The sequence below is a fragment of the Chrysoperla carnea genome, chromosome 5 (assembly GCF_905475395.1).
Source record: "Chrysoperla carnea chromosome 5, inChrCarn1.1, whole genome shotgun sequence".
Classification (NCBI taxonomy): Eukaryota; Metazoa; Arthropoda; class Insecta; order Neuroptera; family Chrysopidae; genus Chrysoperla; species Chrysoperla carnea.
The window spans coordinates 4,523,767-4,551,627 of record NC_058341.1 but is presented as its reverse complement, the minus strand read 5'-3'; the positions used below and the strand labels follow the sequence as shown (position 1 = coordinate 4,551,627).

Genomic DNA, 27,861 nt, shown 5'->3' with positions numbered 1-27,861 from the left:
CAATTTCTTTTATCATTTTTAATGTTTTTTATTACTCCAAAAAGTTTTTATTGTTAAATATTTGACATTGATAAATACTTTTTAATAAAAAAAGGCCATAAATGTCAGTCCAGAAAAAATAAAACATATATAATTAGTATACCAGAACGAAAATGTGAATAGACAATTAAAATTTCACAAGCTCCGTTTTACGAGAGATAAAATAAAAACTCATAACATCACATGACTTCCTTGTACGTTTATAAACTAATACAAATAAATGGATTCAGGGAATATTTTCCCATTATGCCACGTACAAGGAAGCGAACAGTTTAATCGATTGTACCTTCTTCGCTTCAAAGGCGCTTCAGAAGCTTTATAGCTTTAATACGTATTTGCATGATCATACAAATGCTCGTACAGACAGCATTGCCAACTCTACCAACTTTTCTTCAGAGTAGATTACCAACTTTGCGTAACTCAAAGTAAGTAGAGCTAAGATTAGATCTACTAACTTTTTTAAGTAAAATTTGCTGAGAACCACCAACTATTTAAATCATATTTACCACCCAGACAGATTTTGGGTTGGCAACTCTGCGTACAAACGTCATACGGAGTGATATAGTATCCCTGAAACTAGATTCAAGCATGCATAATAAGAATATTTTCGTTGAAGACTCACACGAAATTTTTTTTAGCGGTTACAATACATCTTTTACTTTGTGCACGGAAGTAAAAATAAAATTAATTGTCGATAATTTGATAAAATTTAGTATCATTTCAAATATGTTTATATATATAGGCAGTCCCGTAATAATCGCATACGAGAATGGTCGCAGCTAGAAGAACTCAGGAAAACAAACTCAAATCTTTCATCGTCATTTTTAACTCAATAGAAGTCCCTGAACGCCGGGTTTAGAAATCAACGATAGCTGTTATTTCTACCCGCCCCCATCAATCAACATTAATTGTAAGACTTTCCTCAAGTTGTACAACCTAAAGGGAGTTAACCCAGGAAAAGAGGATGCTCTAATCATAATCCTTCAGCTTACAACAAATAAGGAAATTCGAGAAGTAGAAGTAGGAATAATAGAAGTAGAAAGAACAAGTGAAATTTAAAAACCCCTGACAAATTTTTCGGGTACTGACCCAAACTCGCACTTGAAACATATCTAAGAACACTCCCAATTAAATAACCATTTAAACGAAATAAAAAAAAAATCAAAATCGGTTCATCCGTTTAGGCGCTACGATGCCACAGACAAACAGACAGATACACACAAAAAGCGGTCAAACTTATAACACCCCTTTTTTAGTTCGGGGAATAAAAAATGATATAGAAAACTCCGTAACAGCAGTGTTTTCTTATCCTTTCGTATGCCCAGCCTTCGGAAAAATCGGAAAATAAATTCGAAGAAGTAAAAAGAGATAAGTAGGTATATCCTCTCAAAAAACTACCAACATTAGCCGAGAAAATAATTACTGTAGTACTAAAGAGCCGGCTTTCATGATGAATTTAAGTGAAAGTGTAAAGTTTTTTAAATAACGGAAGTAACTATTACTTCTTTCGGTCTTTTCACAAAGGATGTTTTGATGTAAACAAAAAAAAGATATTTCAAAAACTAACATCCTCTAACAGACAATAAAACAAAAATTCAAAGAATTCAAGGAAATTCTCCTCTAAAATAAAAAATGACATAATATTTTCAATTAACAAGTATATTTTTGCCTAATATTTGTCAGACACTAATTTAATAATCATATAAAAATCATTACGTCATCGCTGTATTTATAGTTTTAAAAAATAAGAAAAAAATGTAGCGTAAACTAAAGCTAAACACGCGGGATATAAAACTTTTAAAAATAAATTCAATTTACCTTCAAACTTCTCGCAATCTGTCGTATATAATACAAGTCTAAATCTTGTAAAATTTCAATTTTCTCACTACCATGATTTTCAATACTATATCGATCACTACCCGCTGAATTACGATTTGATTTACTACGTGAATCACTTGAACCACGTAAACTTAATCCAGCTAACGGTGGAAAACACGAATCCATTTTGTATATTATTTTCTTAAACTGTTTTTCTTATTTTTCTAACACTTTTCGTAAGAATTTTATTCACATATTTTTTTTGCACAACACTTGTAGTAAAAAACGTTACTTGGTTAACAAATTAATTAATTAAAAAACTACATTCTTAATTAATTAACAAATTTGAATTTAATTAATTTAAATAAATAACCTTTAAATTAATTCGTTTGCTTTCTTTTTTTTTTTAACTTTTCTCTTAACGTACATAATATAATAAATAAATATATTAAACTGTTTTAATATATTGTAAATGCTTAGAACAGAAAATATTGTGAATATTATTTAGTTTTGAATTGTATTGAGCATGCGTTTAATACTCATATTGTGTTGTGTATACATGCATTCAAAAGTAGGGTGACTCATATACTGTATGGACATCTGAATGGGTATATTGAGTAAATTTTTTTTATCGCTTCTTCGGGAGAAGAATTCTCACTGAACGGGTAGAAATTTGAAACTTGGTTTTCGAAAAGTACGCAAAATTTGAATGTTTAAAATTAAACGAAGAGGAAGATGTATGTTAGTGAAGTCATTGTCCGATAGCATCATAGACATACATATAAAACTTAGTTTTGCTAAAAGGAGATGGACAACAATCTTTGAATGTCTATATAACTTCTTCGTTTTTTAATCAATTTTAATTTTCATGATATCAATTCCAGTTTTACATTTTTATGCATAATATGGCAATTCTTGTACCATAAATTTTCCCTAAAAGTCTATAAAGTCTTCAGGGTTAAAAATTTACTATAAAAATTAACCTCTTTTGAAATTCAACCACAAGTCTGTTCACAATTACTGGGTATAATGTTACTCTGAATGTTCCCCGAGCAGATAATGAACAATTGAACAATTGTATCTTCGGCAGATTCATCTGCTGTAAGCTAATTTTTCCATATCCTCTTTGTGGCCTTTTCATTTTCTTTAAAAATTGAGTTACAATAGATGATACAATTCATAATTCGATCAATTCATTCTCTCAACTTCCCCGAACTTTTATATGGCAATCCTAATTAGGGAGCAGCTGCTCTGTCAGTTTCTAAGCATCGATTTTCCCAACCTTTTCAACCGTTGATTAATTGGCCAATATTTTACATTCAAATATCTGAAAGAAACAAATTTTAATTTTAGATTTTAAAACATTTATAGACCGTGGGACTCCACCTGTTTTTTTAAATGATTAATACATACTTGAAACTTCGTGAGGAACTTCATTTTGACGAGTTTACCAAACTTTCCTCTACGACTTTTTTTTAAAAAGGTTGCGTTTTCAAATGAGCATGATGAAGTCATATTTGAGTTATCGTTTTGATAATATTAATAATTATTAAAAATAAAATCTTTGTCCGACATAGATACAGCATCGATGAGCTTTTATACCACCTCGAAAATTCCCTACTTCGTTTTTTTTTTAAACGATAACTCAAGTAGGATGTCACTGTGCTCATTTGAAAAAGCAAGCTTTTCTAATAAAAATCATAGTGGAAAGTTTGGTCGACTCGGGAAAAGGAAGCCACTCACGAAGTTTGAATTATGTATTCATCATTTATTAACAAAGTCTCATCTCGTTAATGGTACATCGAATCGAAAAGCTTCTAAGGACTTTTCAACTTTTTTTGACAAAATAATTACCCAAAAATTCGACACGATTACTGATACGATAAAATCATTTTTTACTATCCATGAAATGTATCCATTATTTTAACATTTCTCATATTCTTTACATGCATTTTAACTTAATAAATATAAACAAATTCAATCGTTTATAAAATTACGTAAAACGTATAATTTAAACCTATAAATAAAATTAGAATTATGTCCATGTAAATAAATGTTATGAAGATGCGTTTCGAATTATGTTTTGTTGACGCTACGCGGTTTTAATATGAAACTCTTCTATTTTGTTTTTAAAAAACCATGTGAGAAATTGTTTAAAAGATCTTTGCTGGATTGTAGAGAGCATAGACAGACTTTTATTATAATAAAATGAATTTTTTTTACTTTGTTTTGTTATAAAAAACAATAATAATAAATAAATTGTGTATTGTTTTTAATGAAATAAATAAAATATATTAGTGAACTGTTTTATTCAAGTTTTATTACTGAAATTAATAATTTACTTTCACGCTTTTATAAATTATGAGTAGAGTACAACATGTTACAAAAATCGACTTCGTATTTTTCGAAAACCTCATGGAATGTGTTTCTTAGGTGTCAAATATTATCAGTAAGGCTTTCTTGTTAATAATCAATTAATTATTAATTAAATGAAGCGATCAATGTTAAAGTTAACTTAAAAAAATTAATAAATAGGCAACTTGTATGACGTAAATGTTAAGTGTTTGTCAAATAATCGAAAACTATTAAGCATGTATAATGTATACGTAATTCAAGTTGCCTATTTATTTATTTTGTAAGTAAACTTTAACATTAACCGTTTCATGACATGAAGCTGAAATTTTTAAAGCTTGCTCAGAATGTAAAAAATGAGGTCGAGTTCGTAAATGAGCACTATAGGTCAATTGTGTCTTTGATCTGTAGGACCCATTTTGTAAACCGTTAGAGATAGAACAAAAGTTTAAATGTAAAAAATGTTCCTTATAAAAAATTAAACAACTTTTGTTGGAAAATTTTTTTCATAAACAGCACTTTTTATCCGTTTGGGCGGAAATTATAACGAAACTTTAGTGTCTATTTATCATATTTGTGTAAAAATTTGCCTATATTAAAAAACTAACTGAAAAATTATCACCTAAAATGGCCCCTTCAGGTTAATATACTGTAAAAAGGAAAATATTTGAAGCGGATTTAGAGGCAGTAATCTTCATGCCGAGTATTGTCACCGACAGCAATGCCCCGGAGGAGCATTATTTTACGCAATTGGCTATTTAAAAATTGTTTATAATAATCTTTTTAACAAATGCACCGTTCAATTTTATGCTTTTGACATCCACAGTTAACAAAAACTCATAATTTTTAACCGCAAAGAAATTGTTTGTGGTTACAAAAATTTCATTTCAATGTCACAATGCCATACAATGAATCATATTATTTTATTTGCGTTAGCGACGACATTTTGTTGTGCATTCACCTTTAGCTAATAGCAAAAAAAAAAAGAAAATACAAATCGTGAAGTACGTGCTTAAAATATTTTGTATATATCGGGCTTAACTCGTGTATGATTTTATTTCTTCACAAGTTGAACCGTTATTTATATCAAATAATAAAATCAATTTCTGAATTTCCCCTTTTTATTTGTCACAACACATGCATGATAAAGTTTTTTTTGAAGTGCTATAGCAGAAGTTAATTCATCTCAAATTATTAATGCTGTTAAAACCAGACAATAATTGGAGAAAAAAACAAAAAGAATGTTTGTTAGATCTCTTACATAGAATTCTTAATGAGTTGCATTATGAATTCTTTCATTTGTTTTATTTCTAGTAATTTCTTCACTCTTCGGTGTAACAATTACAGTAGAGTCTCGATAATCGGAGCTCAATAAAAATCAACAGTATTCCGATTATTGAATTGGTTCCGATTACTGGGATTTCATGGAAAAATTAATTATATAAGGTTTTTAAACAAATAACTCTATTAGTTGCTATCTTCATTTGTCATTTTTAGTTTCTTTTAAGATTTTGATGTATTATTAGTTGATGGGTAAACAAATTAAAATTGACATTTTGCTGATAAAGTCCAGCAGTTATGAACTGCTCTTAGTGTAATGATAATGGCAGGTTACTACAAATTAAAATCCTGTTTTGATTACAACTCAAAAAACAGAAACAAAGAATAGACAATGAATGCGGGATGCCCCGCTGTGCGTTGTAACGCTAGAACAAGTATACGCCATAATATTCAATCGATTCTTTTGATATATTAAGGTTGATTTTTTTTATTTTAAAAAGTAATCGTGATATCCATGAAGGCCATAAGATCTGTTATCTTTTGAATTCACCTTTCTATAACCTTCCAAAATTTTGTCTCTTCCATTAGAAATAATGATCTTTGATAGAGATGAATATTATTGAATCTTTATAAATTAAAATTTGATAGAATCAAATCAATACTCAATCAATTGAAGACTAAAAACGCTGCCTCAGGAAGCCTCTCATAGAGGGATAGGACCAAATACGAAATTTTTGATCTAAAATTCAACAGTATTTTGATGTTAACACACACTTAGCCAACTAATGGTAAAACCATTCCCGAAAGAGGATGGCGACCCTGCTCGCCTTGATACTCGGCAAGGAATTTTGTAGATATCATCACGTCAGTATCGATGTGAACGCCATATTAATTTAACCATTGAGGGAATAGTAACATTAGCAGTAAGTTATGGCGGACGAGTCAAAGCAGTATGAGTGTCAAGCTCATACTGGTTGGTTATACTTACAATACTTCTGGTGGATAGCCCTATTCAACACTGTATTATTACTTATGCTAACATAGAAACACATAGTATCTGTCTGTATACCATATCAGCATTGTAGTAAACGCCATGTATTTCTTACCGTGTACGATCATAATTTTAAATAAGCATGATGACAAATTCGTCATAGAAAAAAAATAAAAAAATTTTTATAATTAAATATCGATAGACTTAAAGTCTCCAAGATCCTTTAAAAACAACTATATTTCTTAAGTCATGTTTTAAAGTAAGTACAACACGTTTGCATTGCGTTCGTGTCGCGTCGTTTGTGTGTACACATACAAAGTGGTTATGTCATTATATTTTATTTACAAAACCATGATCAAAATATTAAAAAATATGACAAAGGAAATAAACGTTTTTGTTAACAGAAACCAACAAGAAAGAGTCTCTACAAAAAGCCTCATCATCATAAAACACTACCCAGATAGTAAGACTGACTGCAACATAATCATTCAATGATCAAACAAGCCAATGATACAAAGTTGTTCGTAAACCGTGCGTATTGTGTAAGTTGTTAAACGCAAATCATTCAATGATCAAACAAGCCAATTTATACAAAGTTGTTCATAAACCATATGGATTATGTAAGTTAAACCAAAAAAATTAGTTATAGATTAATTTTAGGCATAACATAACCTGTTATGAGGATGGTATGTTATTTAGTAATTTTTAATTAATAAAAACTCTCTTAATTGAACGGTAAGATACCCAAATTTTGGTTTATACAATAATATATTTCGTTAACTATAACATACTAAAAATTCGGATCATTATCTACTAAATACTTTTTTCTATTATTGCCGAGGGAACATCCTTAAATAATTTCTATTGTTTAAAACAACTGGATGTGAATTGGATTGCGTTACATTATCTACAATACATGAATATTAGTCTTTTGATATAAATCTATACAATTTATATTATTTAGGGGAGTTCCCTGTGTCTGAATAAGGGTTTTGTATCGTATAATTTTAGGGTTCAATGTTTTTTAGAATAATATATAGGGGATAGTTAGTTAGAATAACTTGTTATGTAACATGAGAAAATCAATACATGCGTTGGATATACAGTGCACGTGTTATTGTTATATGCGTTTTAAATTTTATGATGATATAGTATTATGGAAGTTATAGTGATGTGATGGAATTTTTATGGACCATTGTCTATTGTCCAGTGCATTCCAGCATAGATTATTATTGTCTGTCTATAATGGAAATTGAATGGTTTAACGATCAATTTTGATGTAGTTTTGGTTTTTATATTTAGAGGGACACGTTAAAAATTACTAAAATTATCCTAAAAAATTATCAAAATTATCCTAAAAAATTATTTTTATCCAAAAACACAATAATTTTTATACCCTGTATATATATATGAAATATATATCAAGGTATGCTTAATATAGTCGCAAGTTTTTAAAGCTTAAAAGTTTTGATGGTACAGACAAAATTTTGGTGAAAATGTTCATAAAATTACCTAATTAGTCCAATCCCAGTTGTCTGCCTGCCTGTCTGTCAATACGATAACTCAAAAACGCAAACAGATATCTATTATAAAAAGTGAATTTAAGTTCGTAAAAGAGAAACATTGGGTCTTGCACCCGTTTAAGATTGAGAACAAAAGTTTACATGTGAATAATGTTCCTTATAAAAAAATAAACAATTTTTGTTTGAAACTTTGTAAAAATCACTATTAATTCGTGATGGCCTTTACTCAACCACATCAATTTGAGGGCTGCAATATTAATACAGTAATTAATAGAAAATCTTATTAAAAAAACTGCAAAATAACTTCTTCTTTTTAGAATTTTATCTTCAATATAATTGCGCTCATTTAACGCGATAATTTTTAATTACTTCATTCAATAAACAATTCTCTGAATTTTAAATAAGAACTGTACTAAATTTGATATTCATTTTGTGCACGTATATATGCAATTATCATTACAGAAAAGTAAAGTAAGTGTATGAACAAAGACTTTTAGAGAATAAATAAATGCATATAATTCAGTATAGACATCTGTGTGTATTTATTATAACTAATCAAAGACACAAACCAAAAGATTCAATAAACTTATAAATTGCACTTGAATTTAAAAAAAATTTGTTTTTAAAAATCGATTTTTTGTACTTGATGGCGCTTAATATTTACCAAAGCTTCGACAAATTTTAAATAATAGATCAAATTGGCCAACATTAATCAGAAAATTGATTTTTGGTTTAATTTCATCATGAAAACCCACAAAAAAAATCCTTTTCGACATTCCTCTTTTGCAAACGAAACCTAATTGAAGCGTATAGATATATGTATTAGAAAAAGTAATAAATAATTATTAAGTGCTGATTAAGGTAAAGAATAGAATTAAATCAATTAATTTTTAACACTTATCTATTTTAAAGAAAGTGGAAAGTTCTTGTAAAGACAAAAGTCTTTGATTTATTACATTTTCCTTAATTGTAGGTAAAATAAATAAAAAAAAGATTATACTTTGTAAAAAATAAAATGTTTGCATTAATTAAAGGTAATTCCAAAACCATGTAAGTAAAATTGTCAATTACATGAATTACAAACTGATAAGGAAAAAAAATTAGTTTTGAATATCATATGACCTCCTTGTACGGTTATAGAAAAGGCCGTTACCCGAAAAATGGATCGGGACTCTGATCAGAACTCCAAACAAACTCTGTTGCCAATTCCAGTTAGTATATTTTTATACCATGTATATGAAATATAGTAAGGTATACTAAGTTTAGTTCCAAGTTTGTAACGCTTAAAAATATTAATGCTCTGAACAAAATTTTGGTATAGACGTTCATAAAATCACCTAATTACTCCATTTTCGGTTGTCTGTCTGTCTGTCGACTGTCTGTCAGTCTGTCATCACGATGACTCAAAAACGAAAAGAGATATCAAGCTTAAACTTTTATAGCGTACTGAGGACGTGAGAAGTGAGGTCGAATTCGTAAACTGGCAACATAGGTCAATTGAGTCTTTGGTCCGTAGGACTCATCTTGTAAACCGTTAGATATAGAACAAAAGTTTAAATGTAAAAAATGTTTCTTACAAAAAAAATTAACAACTTTTGTTTGAAACATTTTTTCGTAAACATCATTGTTTACCTGTGAGAGCGCAAATTGTACAGTATGTATTATATGGAAAAATCAGTTATATGTGTGTGACATGTATGTATGTGTAATGTGACAGAGTAATCAAAACTGTCTGTCTATACATTGTATTTCAGCAATTAACTCAGTCAGTTGTTTGTTTTCACTTGTTTTTTATAACTTTGTTACTAGGTTTCTAGTTTTAGAGGCCATCATTTCACATTAATATAAAATGTTATCACTTTACTACCAATAATGTACGTGAATTGTTTTTTTTTTTAAGTGCAACCAGCAGTCATTTGATACCGCCATTTGTGATAAGGATGTGTAGTACCTACTTGTAGATAGATGTTTTAATGTCAACTTAAATAATTGTATGAATAATAATTAACTTTCTTCAATTCTGATACAAAAAAAAATTAAATTATTTTTTGTTGTGCATATTTTGTTGAGTCAAATTAACTATTACTCATTGCCTTTAATGTCCTAATTACCATAGGAAAGTCAAAAATTCAATTTTGTCAATTTTGGTTTCGATTCCTGACACACCTAGTATGTTGTACCTAAGAAAACAAGTCAATGAACTATTTTGTAAGAGAAATAAATTATAACAAAAATTATTTTTAAAAATATAATCAAAAAATGATATTCAAAATTTAAAATGCATAAATTTTAATGTATTTATTATTAAGGTAGTTCTTGCGTCAAAATCAGAGACACGCGCTGTTTGAAAATGAATGGCCATCGAAAATTTTACATCCAATAACATTGGACTCACCTATTTTTGGTCTAATATGCATATTTTTCGAGTAAATTGCGAAAAACTTGTTTAAAAACGTGGAACTTCATTGATTTTTCACGAAGTCACCATGATATGAAAATTTCTATTCTACAGGTTAAAAATTGGTATCGATGGCTTTACTGTAACCAATAATTCAGTTTCAATTAACATGATGGGATTATTAAGTTTCAATTTTATTTAAGAAACTTGAATGAATTTTACGTATGAACTACCTTAAGTAATATATAAAACCAGATATTGATTTGATAACACATTTCATACTTGATATGTTGATTACAATATTTTTTTTTTATTATAATCAAGTTTCAAACTACATATATTATTTTTTAAATATTAAATATTATATTTTTAATAATTTTAATAATAACGGTTACTTTATTATTATTTTTATATTAATATTATTATTATAAATAATTTTATTTTATTTATTATTTCAACCTGTTTTTCTAGTTACGGGAATTTTGTAATTAATAAAAAAAAAAAACTTTTACTTTAGTTTGAAAAATATCATTTTCGTTTTTTTTTTTGTGTTGTTATTTTCGATTTTATTTTAATTAATTATAATTCAATATATTTTTTGATAATAATAATTGATTTTATTAATAATTATTATAATGAATCAATAAATAAAAATTGTTATCTTAATCAATATAAATTTATTTGAATTTTGGAAAGAATATTTTGAAATTAATAAGAAATTATAATTTCACTTTTCTATGCTAATCAGAACGAACAGCTTTAAAACTGTTAGCTTCGCTTATGAAATCGGGTGTCAATTTTCGTAAAAAGTAAAGACTTTTTTTACTTTGACCAGAAGTAGTCCAGGAAAGAAGGCATCAACAAAGCCAGTTTTTGAATAAATTATCCGGAAATCATCGAAAGTATTATAATCTAATCGGGAACCATAAAGGAATAAAAACCATCGTGATTTAAAAACAATTACATTTATGTTATACAAATTGCCTACACAACCGCCGCGACAGTAATTGATTTGTAAATCGGGCATTTTCAATAGTGATTAGATGTTTGAAATATCAAAAACAAATTCACCATTGCACAAAATATATGAAATATTAATATAAAATTATTATCAAAGATCAAAATAACCTTATATTAATAGATTGACCCGATTGACCTAACACGTTCTATGTTTAATAATATGAATGTTATTATTCTAGAATTGTTCCTTTACCCACTCATAGGTCGTAGCCAGTTAATATCATCAAATGATTCACACCACATACTAAGAAGAATTGATTGAACAAAATTATATTAATTAACAGTTAATTAAATGTAATAAAGATATCATTTATTATTTTTAAATTGTCATAAGACTTACTTAAGGATGTATGAGCATGGTAGTGGGGGCACAAATTTAAAAATAGATATTTTCAATTTTGATGATAAATTTATATTATTACTTGACGATATAAGACGAAAAGTAAGAATAAAATTTTTCGATATCTGACTTAATTTTCAAAATATCGAAAATTGAAAATTTTGTTTAATTATTTAGCTTTCGATATTTCGAAAACCAAGACACATATCGAAAAATTTTATTCTTATTTTTCGTCTACATTCATGAAGTTATAACAAAATTCATCATCAAAGTTGAAAATAAGATAAAAATAATTTCAACCCTTAATCTACCCTGCTCTTACATCCCTTATATGGACGGTGACACTTAGTTTTTTTCTTTTCTAATTCATTGCTAATATGTTTACTTTCTATTAAAAAGTTTTTTTTTAATTTGTTTTCATTCATTCCAAATGAAAATTATCAAAAACTTCCAAAATATGTCGTTTTTTGAGATTCCTCCATAAGAGCCAATGTATTTTATATCGATTTTTAATGACTTTTTTCTTAAAAATTTGCACGGTTACCTAAGCTGAAATTTTAACCACATATTCTTTGAGTAAAAGACTACCTACAAACAAATTTTGAGCCTTTAAATCAAACATTGTTGTCATGCTCATACATCCTTAAGGTATGAAACAGTTTCAAAATTTTCAGAATAGTCAAAAGAGAGTGATTTTTGCGATAAATTTATTCAATCAATAAACAAGTTAGTTACTTAAAACTGGATTAATTTAAGTAAAAGTGGTCTGGTTTTGATATAATTGGCGCCCTTTCAATAAATAAAAAACTACAAATGAAAATTAAAAAATGCGACCAATTCTTGAATAAATCACAAATGTAGCTAATTTAAATATTTGCTGGTACGATTTTGAGCTGTGATGACATCAATAATTGAGAGAAATTTTTAATAAATAAATTTATGTAAAAATTATTATTTTTTATGTACAGAGTGAGTCATTGTTTTGTAGTTAACCAAAGCAAAAAAAAAAACTTAAACAAAAGTTGTAGAGTTTGAAAGGGGACATCATGTTCTGACATCAGATTGGACTTAGTTCTTCGGGTTTCTTTAATAGCTAATTTAGATTCTAAACGGTAAGCGATGATAACACTTTAAATTAGAAAGTTGATCCTCATAAAAATTTTCGTCCAAATTTTTCTTTTGGAGAAAATGCTACTTTAAAATATGTCATTTTTACAATTAATCGAAAGAAATCACAATAACTACGGAAAAATGCTTTAGCCAAAATTTGCTAGGGTAATAGAGAACATTCGCCTGTGTCTAGGACTTTGACTTACGATTATCTATAAACTTTAAGCTTGTTTTCTTCGATGTAAAAATGACATATTTAAAGCTCGCTTTCTTCTGAAAGGTAACGTTTTTCGAAAAAATGTTCTGAACAAAAATTGTTAATTTTGTTATAAGGATCAACTTTCTAATTTAAGGAAGGTCCCTCGGCAATAATAGAAAAAATAAATTAGTAGATAATGATCTGAATTTTTAGTATGTTATAGTTCACGAAATATATTATTATATAAAACAAAAATTTGGGTATCTTACCGTTCAATTAAGAGAGTTTTTATTAATTAAAAATACACTAAATAACATTCTTATTTTTAATTAATAAAAACTCTCTTAATTGAACGGTAAGATACCAAAATTTTTGTTTTATACAATAATATATTTCGTTAACTATAACATACTAATTTATTTTTTTCTATTACTGGCGAGTCACCCTCCTTAAAGTGTTATTCTATTTCTTACCGTTCAGGATCTAAATTGACTTTTAAAGTAACCCAAAGAACTAAGTCCAATCTGATGTCCCCCATCAAACTCTACAACTGTTGCTTAAGTTTTTTTTTTACTGGTTAACTACAATATGAGATATTTATGTATAGATTAAAATGAAACACCGTGTATATAAAAAAATGTAGAATAATAAATTTTTCACTTTTTATAATTTTGTTATTTATATTCAAAACATGATTTTATTTTTACCTAGTTCACTACAAAGCAGCAAACTGATTTAAGTCGACTAAATGTCTACACACTTAAGTACGATAAATTAATTGTATAAATAAGTAGACTTTAAAATCGTTTTACAAAAAACAACGCATATTTTAATGCGTGTGCGACATGTTTTTCAGAAAGCATTATTGGAATTTTTGTTTTAAATTTAATTAAAAAATACTTTTTCAAATGCAATAAAATTATTTATAAAAAAAAACCATCCGAGACATTTTTTACTGAAATACTGAAATATTTTTAGACGTTGGAATTTGCGAAAAGCTTTAAAAAGACTGGCTGTAACGTTAAAAGCAAATGCTTTAGAAAATCGTATTTTGTCAGCTATTTTAATACTCAGTGTATATGATATATATATAAAGTTATACTAATTTTAGCCCCAAGTTTGTAACGCTTAGAAATATTGAAGATACGAAGAAAATTTTGGTATAAGTGTTCAGAAAATAATTAGTCTATTTCCGGTTGTAGACACCTAATTAGTCTATTTCCGGTTGTCTGTCCGTCTGTCAGTCTGTCTGTGAACACGATAACTCAAAAACGAAAAAAGATATCAATTTGAAATTTTTATAGCGTGCAAATGACGTAAAAAGTGAGAAATGAGTAACATAGGTCAATTGAGTCTTAAGTCCGTAGGACCCATCTTATAAACCGTTAGAGATAAATAAAAAAAATTAAAGTAAAATGCTTTTTCTTCCAAAATTATGTTTTAAAAATAATTATATTTAATAAAATTAATTAAAGGTATGTTATTATTATCTCTTTTGTTCAAAACAAGCAGGTATATTAAACTTTATAAAAATAAAAAGCTTCGCTACATTAAATTTAAAGAATGTGTGCCTTAACTCTTAACTTTTGTTAAATAATTATAATAAAATTTTCCCAATGATGATAACTTAAATTAGTGTAGCAATAGCACAATCAACTTGCGGGTGTATTATAATTTAAAAGGAACGAATTTTGACCTCAGATTATCATGAATAAAACAAAAAAACAAAAAAAATGTTAAATTTATTATGAAGAAATTACTGGACCATTTAATCAAATAATTATAATTCTTGTTTTTAGTAAGAAAAACGTTTCTTTTGTGGGTGTCATATTTAAATAATAAAACCTAATTATTTATATATCAAATTTTATTAGCATGGATGTAAACGTTTGGTAATCATTTAGTCGCGTGATGAGAGATATGCTCACGCGTTCTAGACGTGCGTCTAATATTTCTCGCGTTAAAGATTCTTTATCTTTGTCAATCCATAACAGCAAAAACTTCAACTTTTGATAAAAATATCATAAAGTTATACAATTCAAAAAATTCCGTTTTACTTTTTTCAAAATTAATAAAATTTATTGATTAGATTGATAAAATTTATTAGTAAATCAAGCAAATTAACAAGCTAATGATTGAACTAATTAGAATTTCTGAATATAAAATTGAAATAAATCGTAATTTGATAAAAAATGGTTTTATTGATCTATTAAAGAATACTAAGATCCATGAGCGTATCCAGCAGGGGGATAAATTGTAAAGGGACGACGTTGAGAGATATAACATAATTCTTTGATTTTAAATTTTAAATTGATTTTAGAAAATTAGAAATTGGACTGATTAGGACTCCTCAAACGAATGGAATGATTGTAAAATCAGTTCATCCTTTTTCTATTTATAAGAAAATTGAATGTATACAATTACAATAGGGATCTTAATTCTTTTTTTGATAAAAGTTGACACTATTTTAACGATTCCTCTATAAAATTCTATAAAACCAATTTCAATTATCAACCATATTTATCATTATTATTATTATTTTTAATTATATAATAAGATTCATAAAAAAACTAATTAATTAAAAATTGAAAATAAATATTTAGACCTCAAGATAAAAAAAAAAAAAAAATTAAAAATATATTTAAATAAAAATTGTTTAACAAATTAAAGTGCAAAAAAATAAATGATATAATAAAATAACTAATATTATTGTAATTAAAAGTCAGTCAAGATTGACTTAAGTCTAATTGCACACATGGACTTAGTAAATAAGTTTTAAGATTATTTAGAGAAAGTATCAAACAAAACAAACACACATATATTTGTTATGATTATTAATTTAATATTTATTTATTTCTTGTGATAAAACTACTTTCAATTTCAATTTGTTTTGCAAAGCAACTTTATAGGTATTTGTTTTGATTTAAGAAGTTATTTGCAATAAAAAAAATATTATTTATAAATAATAATTGTGTGTTTGTTTTACAATTAAAAGTTAATATTTACAGTAAATATTTATTAAAAATACAATGAATAATTATGATAAAAAAATGTTACAAGTAAAATTACTTTATTTGTACGAAAATTAACATATGACATGGACAAAAGGTTAAAGTTGATTTAACCGGGACTCCTGCAAGGCAACCGTGGTGACCTTTAGGGGTCTCATTTTGATTATCACAATTAATTCTCACATTTTTTGCAAATGCATTTCTCTAAGAATTTATAAAATTCCTACAGATTCAAGAAATATTGGCATTTAACGTAGGTAAACTTTTAAGTCAAATAATGGATGGATTCTAAATTTTGCCTCATGTGAAAATTCAGTTTATTTGAGTACTAGACAAATATTTTCTAAGAAATTGACGTTTCTGAGAAAATCGCATTTTTTATCTTCAATTCCGATGAATCTCACCAAATAAGGTAATTTTGACCCAAAAAATCAAAAAATCGGGTTCATTTGACGATTGGATGCATAGTTTCTGAGAAAATCGTACTTGGTATGGAATTTTGGATGATTTTGAAGAAACTACGCAACCAATCTATAAATTAACCCAATTTTTGGACTTTTTGGGTCAAATTTACCTTATAAAGTGAATTTCATCGAAATCAATAACAAAGAATTTTTCTCGAATTTTTTTAAGGTACCCCTTTAAAAAATCAGGAATCAGAAAGTTAAAACTTTCGATGTTTTGTTTTGTAAACATTGTAAATATCACTAGTTGCAGATAAGAACTGATGAAATTTCATTATATTTCTTTTATATTTGAAATAAGAATTTTTTAATTTCATTTTCGTGTTCATAAAATATTTTTATAAAACTACAATAATAATAATTTGAAATGGTTTATAATTTCAGTTCAGTTCAGTTCAGCTCAGAATGTGTGTTAAAAATTCATTTTTATTAAAAAAAAAAACACACGCTAATTAATGCATTCAATAAATTTTTTTTAATCACCATTAGACATGTTAATCATTCCATACTTGTTGAAATTTTTGCACAATTTATTTTTGCCACTTTTTGTTTTATCGAAAAGTGAAATCATTGTAAAATTTCATTTTTCTTAGTTATTTTTTTAATTTCTATTAATTTTCATTTTAAATTTTACATTTCTTTGGTAAATGCTGAAGAGACTCGCACTTGAAACGTATCTAAGAACACTCCCCCATTAAATTACTTTTCAAACGAAACAAAAAAAATCAAAATCAGTTCATTCGTTTAAGCCCTACGATGCTGCAGACAGACCCACATAACGATCAAAAAGGGTTAAAAATATAAACAAATCATAAAATTAATCATGTTTTAAAATTTTTTTATATTAAATGCCATCTATAAACAATAATCAGAAGCTACCAAAGATCAGAAATCAAAATCAATTTGTTAATTGTACAGCTTTAATAATAATTATTACATAGGTGTCTTTTTTTTGTTACATACACAAAAATTTGTTACGATTTTTTTAATCTAGCTTCTCAGCCAGCAAACAAATGAGAAACTTGCGATAAGGAACATAATTCCAAGAATCTCTTCTTTTACTGAGGTCTGGAGGATTTATGTTGATATCAAGAGTCTAGAGAAATTACACTATTTCTGGAGTCCTCCGATCGAAACTGGGGAGTCGCATGCATAATTAATGCAACTATAAGACTTATATGATTTTCTCATGGATGCCATAGTCAGAAATGACCCAATTTGAAATGGAACCACACGGGAAGCTCGAGCTTTCAAATAGAAAAAGAATTATCAAAATCGGTTCACCCAGTCGAAAGTTCTGAGGTAACCAACATTAAAAATCGAATTGAGAACCTCCACCTTTTTTGTAGGAAGTCGGTTAGAAATTTATGAATAAAAACTTGAAAAAACTTACCTTAGTAACAATTCGATTATGTTTATGCCGATCATACAAAACATTAACACGTCCCACGTGTGTTCGATGTATCACCGAAACATTATTCGGTTTCGGGATCTGATGATGCCACCAATCATTATAATCATAACAATGATTACTCGAATTAAATTGTTTTTTATCAGCGACTGTAATTGTAGTCGGTGATTTTTTAGCACGTTTCGTTAATAAATGTTGTTTATTACTTGCATTATTTGTTTTCGTTAAATCATTATTGCTACCGTTCAGTGTAGTTGTACTCTTGTTTAGATTTAAATTCGAACTGAATTCATCTTGTTCGGGTACAATGTATAAACGTATTCGATACATTTTTATCGAGGATCGAATTAGTTTCTTCGACGATGAAATAATTTTTGTATAAAGATTACATTTGAATTAATTTTGTTAAATTTTATTAGTTAAAAATTTGTATGGTCTTTGATTTTAAATTTCGTTCAACTGTAGAAAGATATTTGGATTTTGTTATTATAAAAATGTTTGATTGGAAAGTAATTAATTAATTATTGGGTATTGGGTCAGTTGCATATTTATTTATTGATTGGATTATGTAATAAAATAAAAAATTGCTTAGGGTTACCAGTTTGAAAATTTTATTTTTCGCATATTTGATTCTTTGCTATTCGATGCTTGCCAAATTGTGGCGATTAGCTATTTGGCGACAAAGTATTCAATTTGAAGAAAAAAGAAAGTGGTCGAAAGTATTCGCATCGTGCGTGAGTTTTATTGGAGGCGTTTCCATGATAACGATAGACTACTTTAATTATGGAATCGTATATGGATGCATATATGGATAATTGTATGGATTGCATCTATGACTTACATTAAAAATTTAATATTATTGTCTCACAAATTTAAATAAATAATTATGATAATTTATATTTGAAAAATAATATTTGTACAATTTGATTTCTTATTTTCACAATTTTTATTAATTCGTGTTTTTCAATCATTTTAATTTGACAGTTTCTATAACATTAACATGTTAAGAATTGCAAATAAGACATAACAGCCTCCTTTAACGCCAAAATTTTTCACTGGAAACGTAGGCATCGATTTTTTTGTTCCTACCATGACTACGCACACAACGAATATGCAAATGTTCTCGTCTTTGACACTTAATATAAAAAATAATTAAGAGCAGAGATTCTCGTCCCGACAAAGAATACAGTTCTCATAATTATTAATTCGCAATATAAAAATCAGAATAACAAAAAAAAATTTATTAATATGTGAACTATAAAAATAATAAATTAATTAATTTTATTCATATATCAAAGAATCTGAATTCATTTTAATTTGAAATCTGTAATGCAGTTTCTGAGCACTGCAACTATAATGCAATAATAGTGTTTAATGTTATATAAGTTTTATATGAGTAAACAAATTTTTATCAGGTTAATCTATCAAAAGAATTCTCTTAATTACTAAAAGAATAATAATCTTATTAATTTGTTAGAAATTTTTGTAATCTTTAAATTGAATCGAAGTGTCAGATTTTACATATAAACGAAGGTGGATTTAATGATTCATTTAAAATAATGAGCGATCAATTAATTTGTATCGAGATAAAGCGGTTTTCCACTCAATAACATTCTAAAATATTTCTCCCAGGATAAATCCTGGTACACCTAGTACATATTGCCGCGCTTATAAATAATTACAGTAAAACTCCTTCTATATTCATAAACAATAATTAAAAAAAAAAAAAAAAAAAAAAAAAACGGTATTGTGTAGAGAATTATTAAATCCAAATATGGATTCAAAAAAATCTGCAGTCTATTTATTAATACAAAGCATTTATATTAAAATAACTGTAACTAATACGTTTTTTATGAGGTATAGATACATGTTTGACCCAAAAATTAATCACATTAAAAGAGCCTATTGTTATTGATTAATTGATTTCCAAATATTAGGAGCAAATTTATAAAAAAAAATCAAATCATTTTTCATAATAAAACAACACAATTTATGAGAAATTTAATTCTGTAGTGGACACACACAAAAATTAATGATTGATGGAATTAGTAATTCTTTTGTATATCAAAAAAAAAAAAAAAAAAAAAAACTTTCTCACCAGAAAAACAAGATATTATTTGACAGATTTGAACTTAAATTATAGTTATTTTGTTAATTACTTTAAATTTTTAGAAAAAAAAAATGAAAAAATTATTGTTTATTATAAGAAATTTATTAAGTTTTATATTCAACAACAAAATTGGATGATGATTTATTATGGATTTAAACAAGCCGTAGTGAGTATGATCGTTAGAAGCCAGATCAGAAAGAAAAGTATTTTCCATATCAATGAAACTAGCTTCGAGCTACTTTAAAACACAAATTTAAAATCGAAAACATCATGAGAAATTTGTTTGTGATTTGAATAAAAATAATAAGCTAAACTAAATTAAAAATTATGATTAAAATATTATACCGTAACTTTATGAATTTATAATTTTTTTGATTCAAATACTTTTGAAATATAAAATCGATAATTATTAACGATTGAATAATGATATGGTAATAAATAATTTAATTCAAACCACAGAATATTAAGTAATAATAAAAAAAAAAGTAATTTTAATATTTTTACACACTTTTTACATCATCAACTTGTATTACGTGTATTTTACAACTATTTTTAACAAGCTAAGAGGTTTGACGAATTTTTTTTAAATAATTTGTTGTAGTTAGTTCAACCTTAAAAACATTTTTTGATTAAGAGGAAATTAATACAATGTTGTAAAGTATTCAATTAATAAATTAATTGATTATAAAATTACCTTGAAATAGCATTAAAATCAATCAATTAATTATATTGGCTTATTAATTGAAAGTATTTCTAATTATAAATTATTATTATCTTATTATTAGATAAGTTATTATATAATCGTATTGTGACAAACGGAGGCCATCCACATCATTTTAATTTTAAATTTTGTTTTCTTTAAGTATATCCGGGATAAAAAAATATTTGAAATTTATATAAATTTAACCCTTTCAGCGCCAAGTGTTGTGAATATAATTTGTTTCAGGATTTATCGATACTAATAAGACTCATGCCAATATAGACAGTTTTCACTATTCGGAGAATGAAAGCCGTTGGTTTTTCATTGAAAATAAAATAATTTGATAGCTTTGGGAAATCAAGGAAGTTAAATAATTTGAGGCTAAAATTATTTTCCACATTTAAGCTCATTTCGAACGGAATTTATGCAATGAAAACCTCTCCTTGACAAATTGATTTCTTGTGCGAAAAACAATCAACAATTTTCGATTTACTTTTGATTTAAAATGGAATATCTAAACAAAAATTTTTGATGCTAGATTCTATAAATATTTTTGTTAAATTCAAAAAGGAAAGTTTCGTGTTTTAAGGTGATAATAAATTATGAATTATTTTAGTAATTTTCGTCAAAATAAACAATGCGACTCAATTATGGTTAGTTAATTACTAACAAAATATTGAAATAACTATAAACAAAGTAAGAATTAACTAGCTCGAACCGCGAGGAATGACGTTAAGGTTCTTTAATTTATCATTTGGCCCCAAATACAATTTAAAATTATAAATCGTGCAAAGAGGAAGATATCCGAAGTTGAAAACACTCTCGAACGCGACTTCCTTTTGCATATAGTATCAGTCACTACATGCAAAGCTTCAAAGTTCAAAGCTTCCTATTTTTAAGAGGAGAGAAGATGTTTTAAATATATTTCCACAATAGAGTTATAAACAGGATTTTAACTGTGATTAAATAAAAATTTGTCGATTAAAAATTACATTGAGTTAAAAAAAATGTAATAATTAACACCTAAATTATAACATTTCTAATCAAATATAATTATACCGAATTCACCGAATTATTGTATAATATAAAAATTAGGTTTTTTATTTTAAGGTTAATATTTAATAATAGTTAAATATTAACAATAATTTGTTATCAAACTTTAAAATTTATAAATATTACATTAAAAAAAACCATTCACTTTTATATATGATCCAATTATTTACAGGACCGAGTTAGCGCATGGGAAAAAATATTTGAGGTGTAAGATCTTTGAAATAAATCGATCTATCTGAACAATCCCTCGGGATAAAATTTTCTATTTCACCGAGTTTGGTACCGTTAATATACTTTAATCTAGCCTGAGTGCCTGAAAAATTTATGGGTTTCTTTACTTAAATTTTTTGGGATGTATATTTTCCAGATATCTGGAAAAACTTTAGAGCAAGTGGGTATCGTTTTTCCTCAGATTCTCTGACAACTAACTGGTCAAATATTACGATTCGATTTGGAAAGTCAGATCCCACATAACAGATTCACAGAAATATTCTATCCCATAAAATGATCCAAAGAGACGTTAGCTAGATGAAAAGTGGGCATAAAAATGATGTTCCCGAACAATGTACAAACAAGGAAGTAACAAATTTTTCTGTATTTTCACCTATGTAGAAAAAAAAAATTCAAATTTCGTGATTCAGTCAGATAATTTAAAAGGATAACAAATTTATCTAAATCCGATCCTGTTATTTTAAATTATAAATAAAAATATAATTACATAGGTATATTATTTTTAACTAATATATTTTATTCTTTGATTGTGAAACACCATGCTAAAAAAACCACACCTGAGTATATGGGTTATAAAAGTCAAATTCAGAGGTTACATTTACAATAAGAATTACCTTTCTCATAATATATTTTACAAATAAATTTTCTTGGTGAATACGCCCTTAATCTTGTAATTATCATATCGATTTTGTAAAATGATTTCAACTTTCAAATAAACTACGATTAAAACTCTCAAAAACGGGAACAGATCAAGGAGGTCCGAAATTTGAATATTAAGCTTTTTGGGTATAAAAAATGTTCTCCAAAATTTGTCCTACGCCCTTTAAAAATTGTAGGATATTTCAAGAAAACGAGTTTATGGGTAATATTTCAACTTATTGAAGCATGGAAATATTTATATGCCACTGTCTAGGCTCCCCGGGGAAAAGTCAAAAGAGAAAAAGACAAATTTGTACAAGAAGGGGGCCACAAGGACGCCAAGTTGATTTACGAAGGCGAAAAAAAAGACACATTTGACCCGCGCTGTTTGATTTTCACATCGTCTAGGAACGCCCGAGAATCGAATAACCAAGAGGCCCTGACATTGGTTAATACGGCAGTGCTTTTCCAAGTGGGTTTGTATTCTTCGGCAACGATAGTATCTTAGGTAAAACTCAAACATTCAAAAGTACGCATTTCTATCACTGAATAGAAACACCTTTACGATATGATTTCAAAAAAAAAACTTTCAAATAATCTAAACCTACTTTTCACGATGATCCCCCAATTTCAAACACCCTTAGCTTTTCAATAAATCTCAGGGGTGGATTAAATAAAAATGTTTTCCACATTAATTTCGAACGAAAATTGGTAATCTAAATTTTACAAGTACGTCGTTTGATTCGTAACAACTAAATCTAGTATGCCCTTTCTAGAATCGTTTTGTCTATTTTATGCTGGAACGCATTCTTTAACAATATCAGCAATTAATAATAATAAAAAAAAGTACAAAATCCTTGACATTTCTTAATTAATTACAAAAATCCAATCAAACTAGATTAACCACTTCTTTTTTTCTTTTAGAAATCCAACTCTTTTTAAAAATATGTTACTGACCCAAAATTTATCCAAAGAAAAAAACACTTCACTTTTATTTATAATTAAAACCAAAAACGACTTTAAAAAATATCCGACGAACACTTAAACAAAAAATTTATTTTTTAAAATTTTCACAAGTATACAAATTTTGACACACAAAAAAAAGCACGCACTATATACCTACACGCGCGTTAAATCGGTTTACGTAAAGCGCCACACTTTATATTAAGCACAGCAGGTAAATCTTTTGAAGCGCTCTGAAGATATTGGGTAATTAAAAGTTGTTTTTATAATACGCACTCAAGAACGGTCATTTAAAAGAAGTTCGAGGTAAAATTTAAACAAGCAACTGTTATGAAGGAAGTGTTTTTACTAAATGAAGTATTAGGAGAGAGTAGTTAGTAGTATTCACTAATAACATATTGGCATGGTATCGTCGTCATGACATGGTATGTGCACATTTTTTTTTGACATGGTATGTGCACTAGGTCCCTCACCAGTAGCTAGTTAGTTATCTTATTGGTATACTCACTCGATTCAGTAGTAAGTTAAGTCAGTTTACGCATTACTTTTAATACTGATTGAGTGTTTAATTAAAGGTACACGATGGTCGTCAACATTTGATGCAAGGAAATTATTGTATTCACTATGAAAATCGAAATAAAACTTTGAGATATACACAAGGTTTAAGGTAGTACAAGCGCCAAGGCAAGTTTAGACTTAGTGGTTGAAATTATTTTTACCTTATTTTCAACTTTGATGATGAATTTTGTTATAACTTCATTAATGTAGACGAAAAATAAAATTTTTCGATATCTGCCTTGGTTTTCGAAATATCGAAAAACAAAATTTTCAATTTTCGATATTTTGAAAATTACTTCAGATATCCAAAAATTTCATTTCTTCTTTTCATCTTATATAATTCACCATCAAAATTGTGTTCCCACTACCGTGCTCATACATCTTTAATTAGAAGGGCACAACGGGTTTTTGTTCTTTCAATAATTTCTTAAGGTTTAAACTTTAATTTAAATAGTTTTTTTTTCAATCTCCACCGACTAGTTTTGGAGAAATCTATGAAAATTTGCAGAATTTAGTTCAACTTCATATAAAAAAAATCAAGCCTTTTTTCTTTTCTCTTATTCTAGTTTTTTTTGTATTCGTTCGTTCCAAGTGAAAATTATCAAAACCTTTCAAAACTTGTCGTTTTTTGAGATTTCTCAAAAAGAGCAATGTATTTTATATCGATTTTCAATGATTTGTTTCTTTGAGTAAAAGTCTATCTATAAACAAATTTTGAGCCTTCAAACATTTTTGACATGCTCATAGATCCTTAAATGCCTTTTTTGCGACTAGTAAGTTTAATATTGATTTAACAACACAATATTTGACAGGTCAAACCATCATGGATAAGTGAGGAAGTTTCTTTTTTGAAGGTTTACATATCGATAAAATAAAAATTCATTCAAAAGAAATAAGAATTACGACTTTTGGCGTAAGACTTTTATTTTTCTAAAACAAGTAATTTTTTTTTTTTTAATTTGAATAAAATATTAATTTTTCTTAAATTATTATTTAATATTAAAAGAATGTATTTATTTAATAACATTTTCACTTTTTAGATAAAACAAAGTCATCAAACTCCTTAAAAGTAGTTGATATTTTATAATTTCAATAAAATTTATGTGATTTACCCATCGGGTATTTCAACTTTTATTTTCAATACCTACCAGTTTGAATTCAAGAATCAATTCAAATAGGATAAAATTTCACTACGTTAGATAGTCAAGGGTTCGACGGGATATTTGACAGTTATTTTAAATTGATTGGAAATTTGGAGGTCAGATAAGGTTAGAGTGGCTGTCCTGGAGTGGGACACACTTAAACCATAGGCTCCGTTGTGAAAAGGGTTGGCCTATTCCCGGCCACTACTCCATGAACCATTTGAAGCTGTTTAAGAACAGCAGGAGAGCTTTGATGTCGACGGACTTTAGGTCGAAGAGGTCGTCAAAGAGTTTGGAAAGTACAACAAAAATGTTCTAAGCCGAAGATTTCTTTTTTGGAATAAGAGTAACGTGAAGAAAAAAATTATAAGACGAATGGATTTTGGATATTTCTTGTCTTGGGTTCATCAGGTATCAGGAATTAGTTTGGAATGAAGTACGCCTAGTATCTGAGAGATTAGTGCTCATTTTCAAAAAAGATGCGAAAAGTGCTGTTTTTATAATCATTTTTTCAGGCAATTTTCATGTAATTTTCATTTATCAGACAGACCTTAACCTGGCAAACCCAATTTTCTGTGCTACCAAACCATCATACGCTTATGGTTCAGTTCCTCGATAACTTCCAATTTTTTTTTTGCATGAATGAAATTTTCTTTTTTTAAAAAGTTCCTAGATCATTGATATCAACCTCTTAAATTTTCAGCCGTTTTGAATTGACTATCAAATACTACATGTTGGCTCTAGACTATGTATGTAGTTATTACATTCATTAAAATACCTATTCATAATAATAATTAATCAATAATTTTAACTAAAAATGATTATATAAGTAAAATATATTTTAAAACAAATATCTATTAAATAATTTTACTTCCGTATCACCAAAAGCGATTTTGTGTTTATAAAATATTTAAATATCTATCTATCCGGTCATAAAATACTTAAAACAAACAATTTTAATTACCTCCATATATAGATTTCAACCGAGTACGGAGTCCTCGGTACCAGATCGTAAAATATTGAAACATGAATTCCTGATTTTTTCCACTTTTGTCTTCGAAACGATTGAAAAGTATTTCAATGTTGATTGAAGTGTTGACAAGTGAATAGTATTAAAAACTCTCCGAAAAGTTTTGTTGGTACGGAACCCTAAACTCGCATTTGAAACATATCTAAAAACATTCTCCATTAAATTACTGTTTTTTTTTATGTCTTTTTCAAACTGAACCAATTTTAAAGATCATCATCTCTTTTTTTAGCTGTTCCAGATACAGAACTCTAAGCTCGAACTTGAAACATAGCTAAAAACACTCCCCCATTAAAGCACCATTCAAACGAAACAAAAAAAAATCTAAATCTGGTCATATGTTTAGACAGATAGACAGACACACAGAGCGGTCAAGCTTATAAGACCCCTTTTTGGGTTCGGGGTTTAAAAAACCGTTTATGAAATTTAAATATAGTATCATCAATATTTTATTCTGTATATATATGGAGGTCGTATGACGTTCACACTTCCTTTTTTCAAAATATTTTTAATTGATATATAATTAAAAATGATTTTTTGAATGAAATTAAAAATTTAATAAAAAGCATTTAACTGCAGTCTCTATTCATGTATTGTATAATAATAAAAGATCTATAATTATAATTAAGTATTATAGATTTTATTTATGAAATTCTTTTTTAGAAACCTAAATTAAAGGTGCAATAAAAATTAATGAATTTTTTCTGTGTTTCTCATTTTCTCTATATTGAATTAATAAAAAAAATTTCATTTACTCTAAAAGTAAAAAATGGAAAAGTTTTATAAATCGCTTAGAAATACGTTATAATTTTCTTCAATATTTTTATACCATGTATATATGAAATATATCAAGATATATTAAGTTTATTCCCAAGTTTGTAACGCTTAAAATTATTGATACTACGAAAAAAATTTTGTATAGGTGTTCATAGAATCATCTTAGTCCGTCCGTCCGCCTGTGGACACGATAACTCAAAAACGAAAAAAGATATCAAGCTGAAATTTTTATAGCGCACTCAGGACTTAAAAAGTGAGGTCGTAAATGAGGTCAATTGGGCCTTGGGTTCGTAGGACCCATCTTGTAAACAGTTAGAGATGGAACAAAAGTTTAAATGTAAAAAATCAATATAAAAAAATAAACAACTTTTGTTTGAAACATTTTTTTGTAAACATCACTCACGAGGGCACACATTAGATGCAAATTTTATAGAATGTCTTAAATATGTGTGACATGTATAGGTGTATGTGTAATGTGACAGAGTCATCAACACTGTCTCTATACATGGTATTTCAACAATTAACTCAATCAATTGTTTGTTTTCACCTGTTATTATTAATTATAGTCCTCATACGAACAATATTGACGTTAACAACTCAATAATATCGATCATATAACAAGTACCTAGGACGCATCAAATCAAAAGTAATTTCATAAATTGTACTTAATAAAATAAATAATAGTTGAAACATCATCATAACAC

General features: G+C 27.3%; 1 protein-coding gene across 4 annotated transcripts in view; it reads right to left on the bottom strand.

Moving 5' to 3' along the window:
* Window positions 1–27,861, bottom strand: part of LOC123301568 (rhotekin-like) — a 90,716-nt gene that overhangs the window by 53,096 nt on the left and 9,759 nt on the right. The window contains exon 1 of one of the 4 annotated variants that reach the window (XM_044884376.1): window positions 1,858–2,148. The exons of the other annotated variants lie outside the window; for them this stretch is intronic. Within the exon in view, the coding sequence (XP_044740311.1) occupies window positions 1,858–2,043 (186 nt within the window). The 5' untranslated portion in view covers window positions 2,044–2,148. Of the gene's footprint in view, window positions 1–1,857; window positions 2,149–27,861 lie in introns of those variants that run through there. 4 annotated transcript variants of the gene reach the window in all.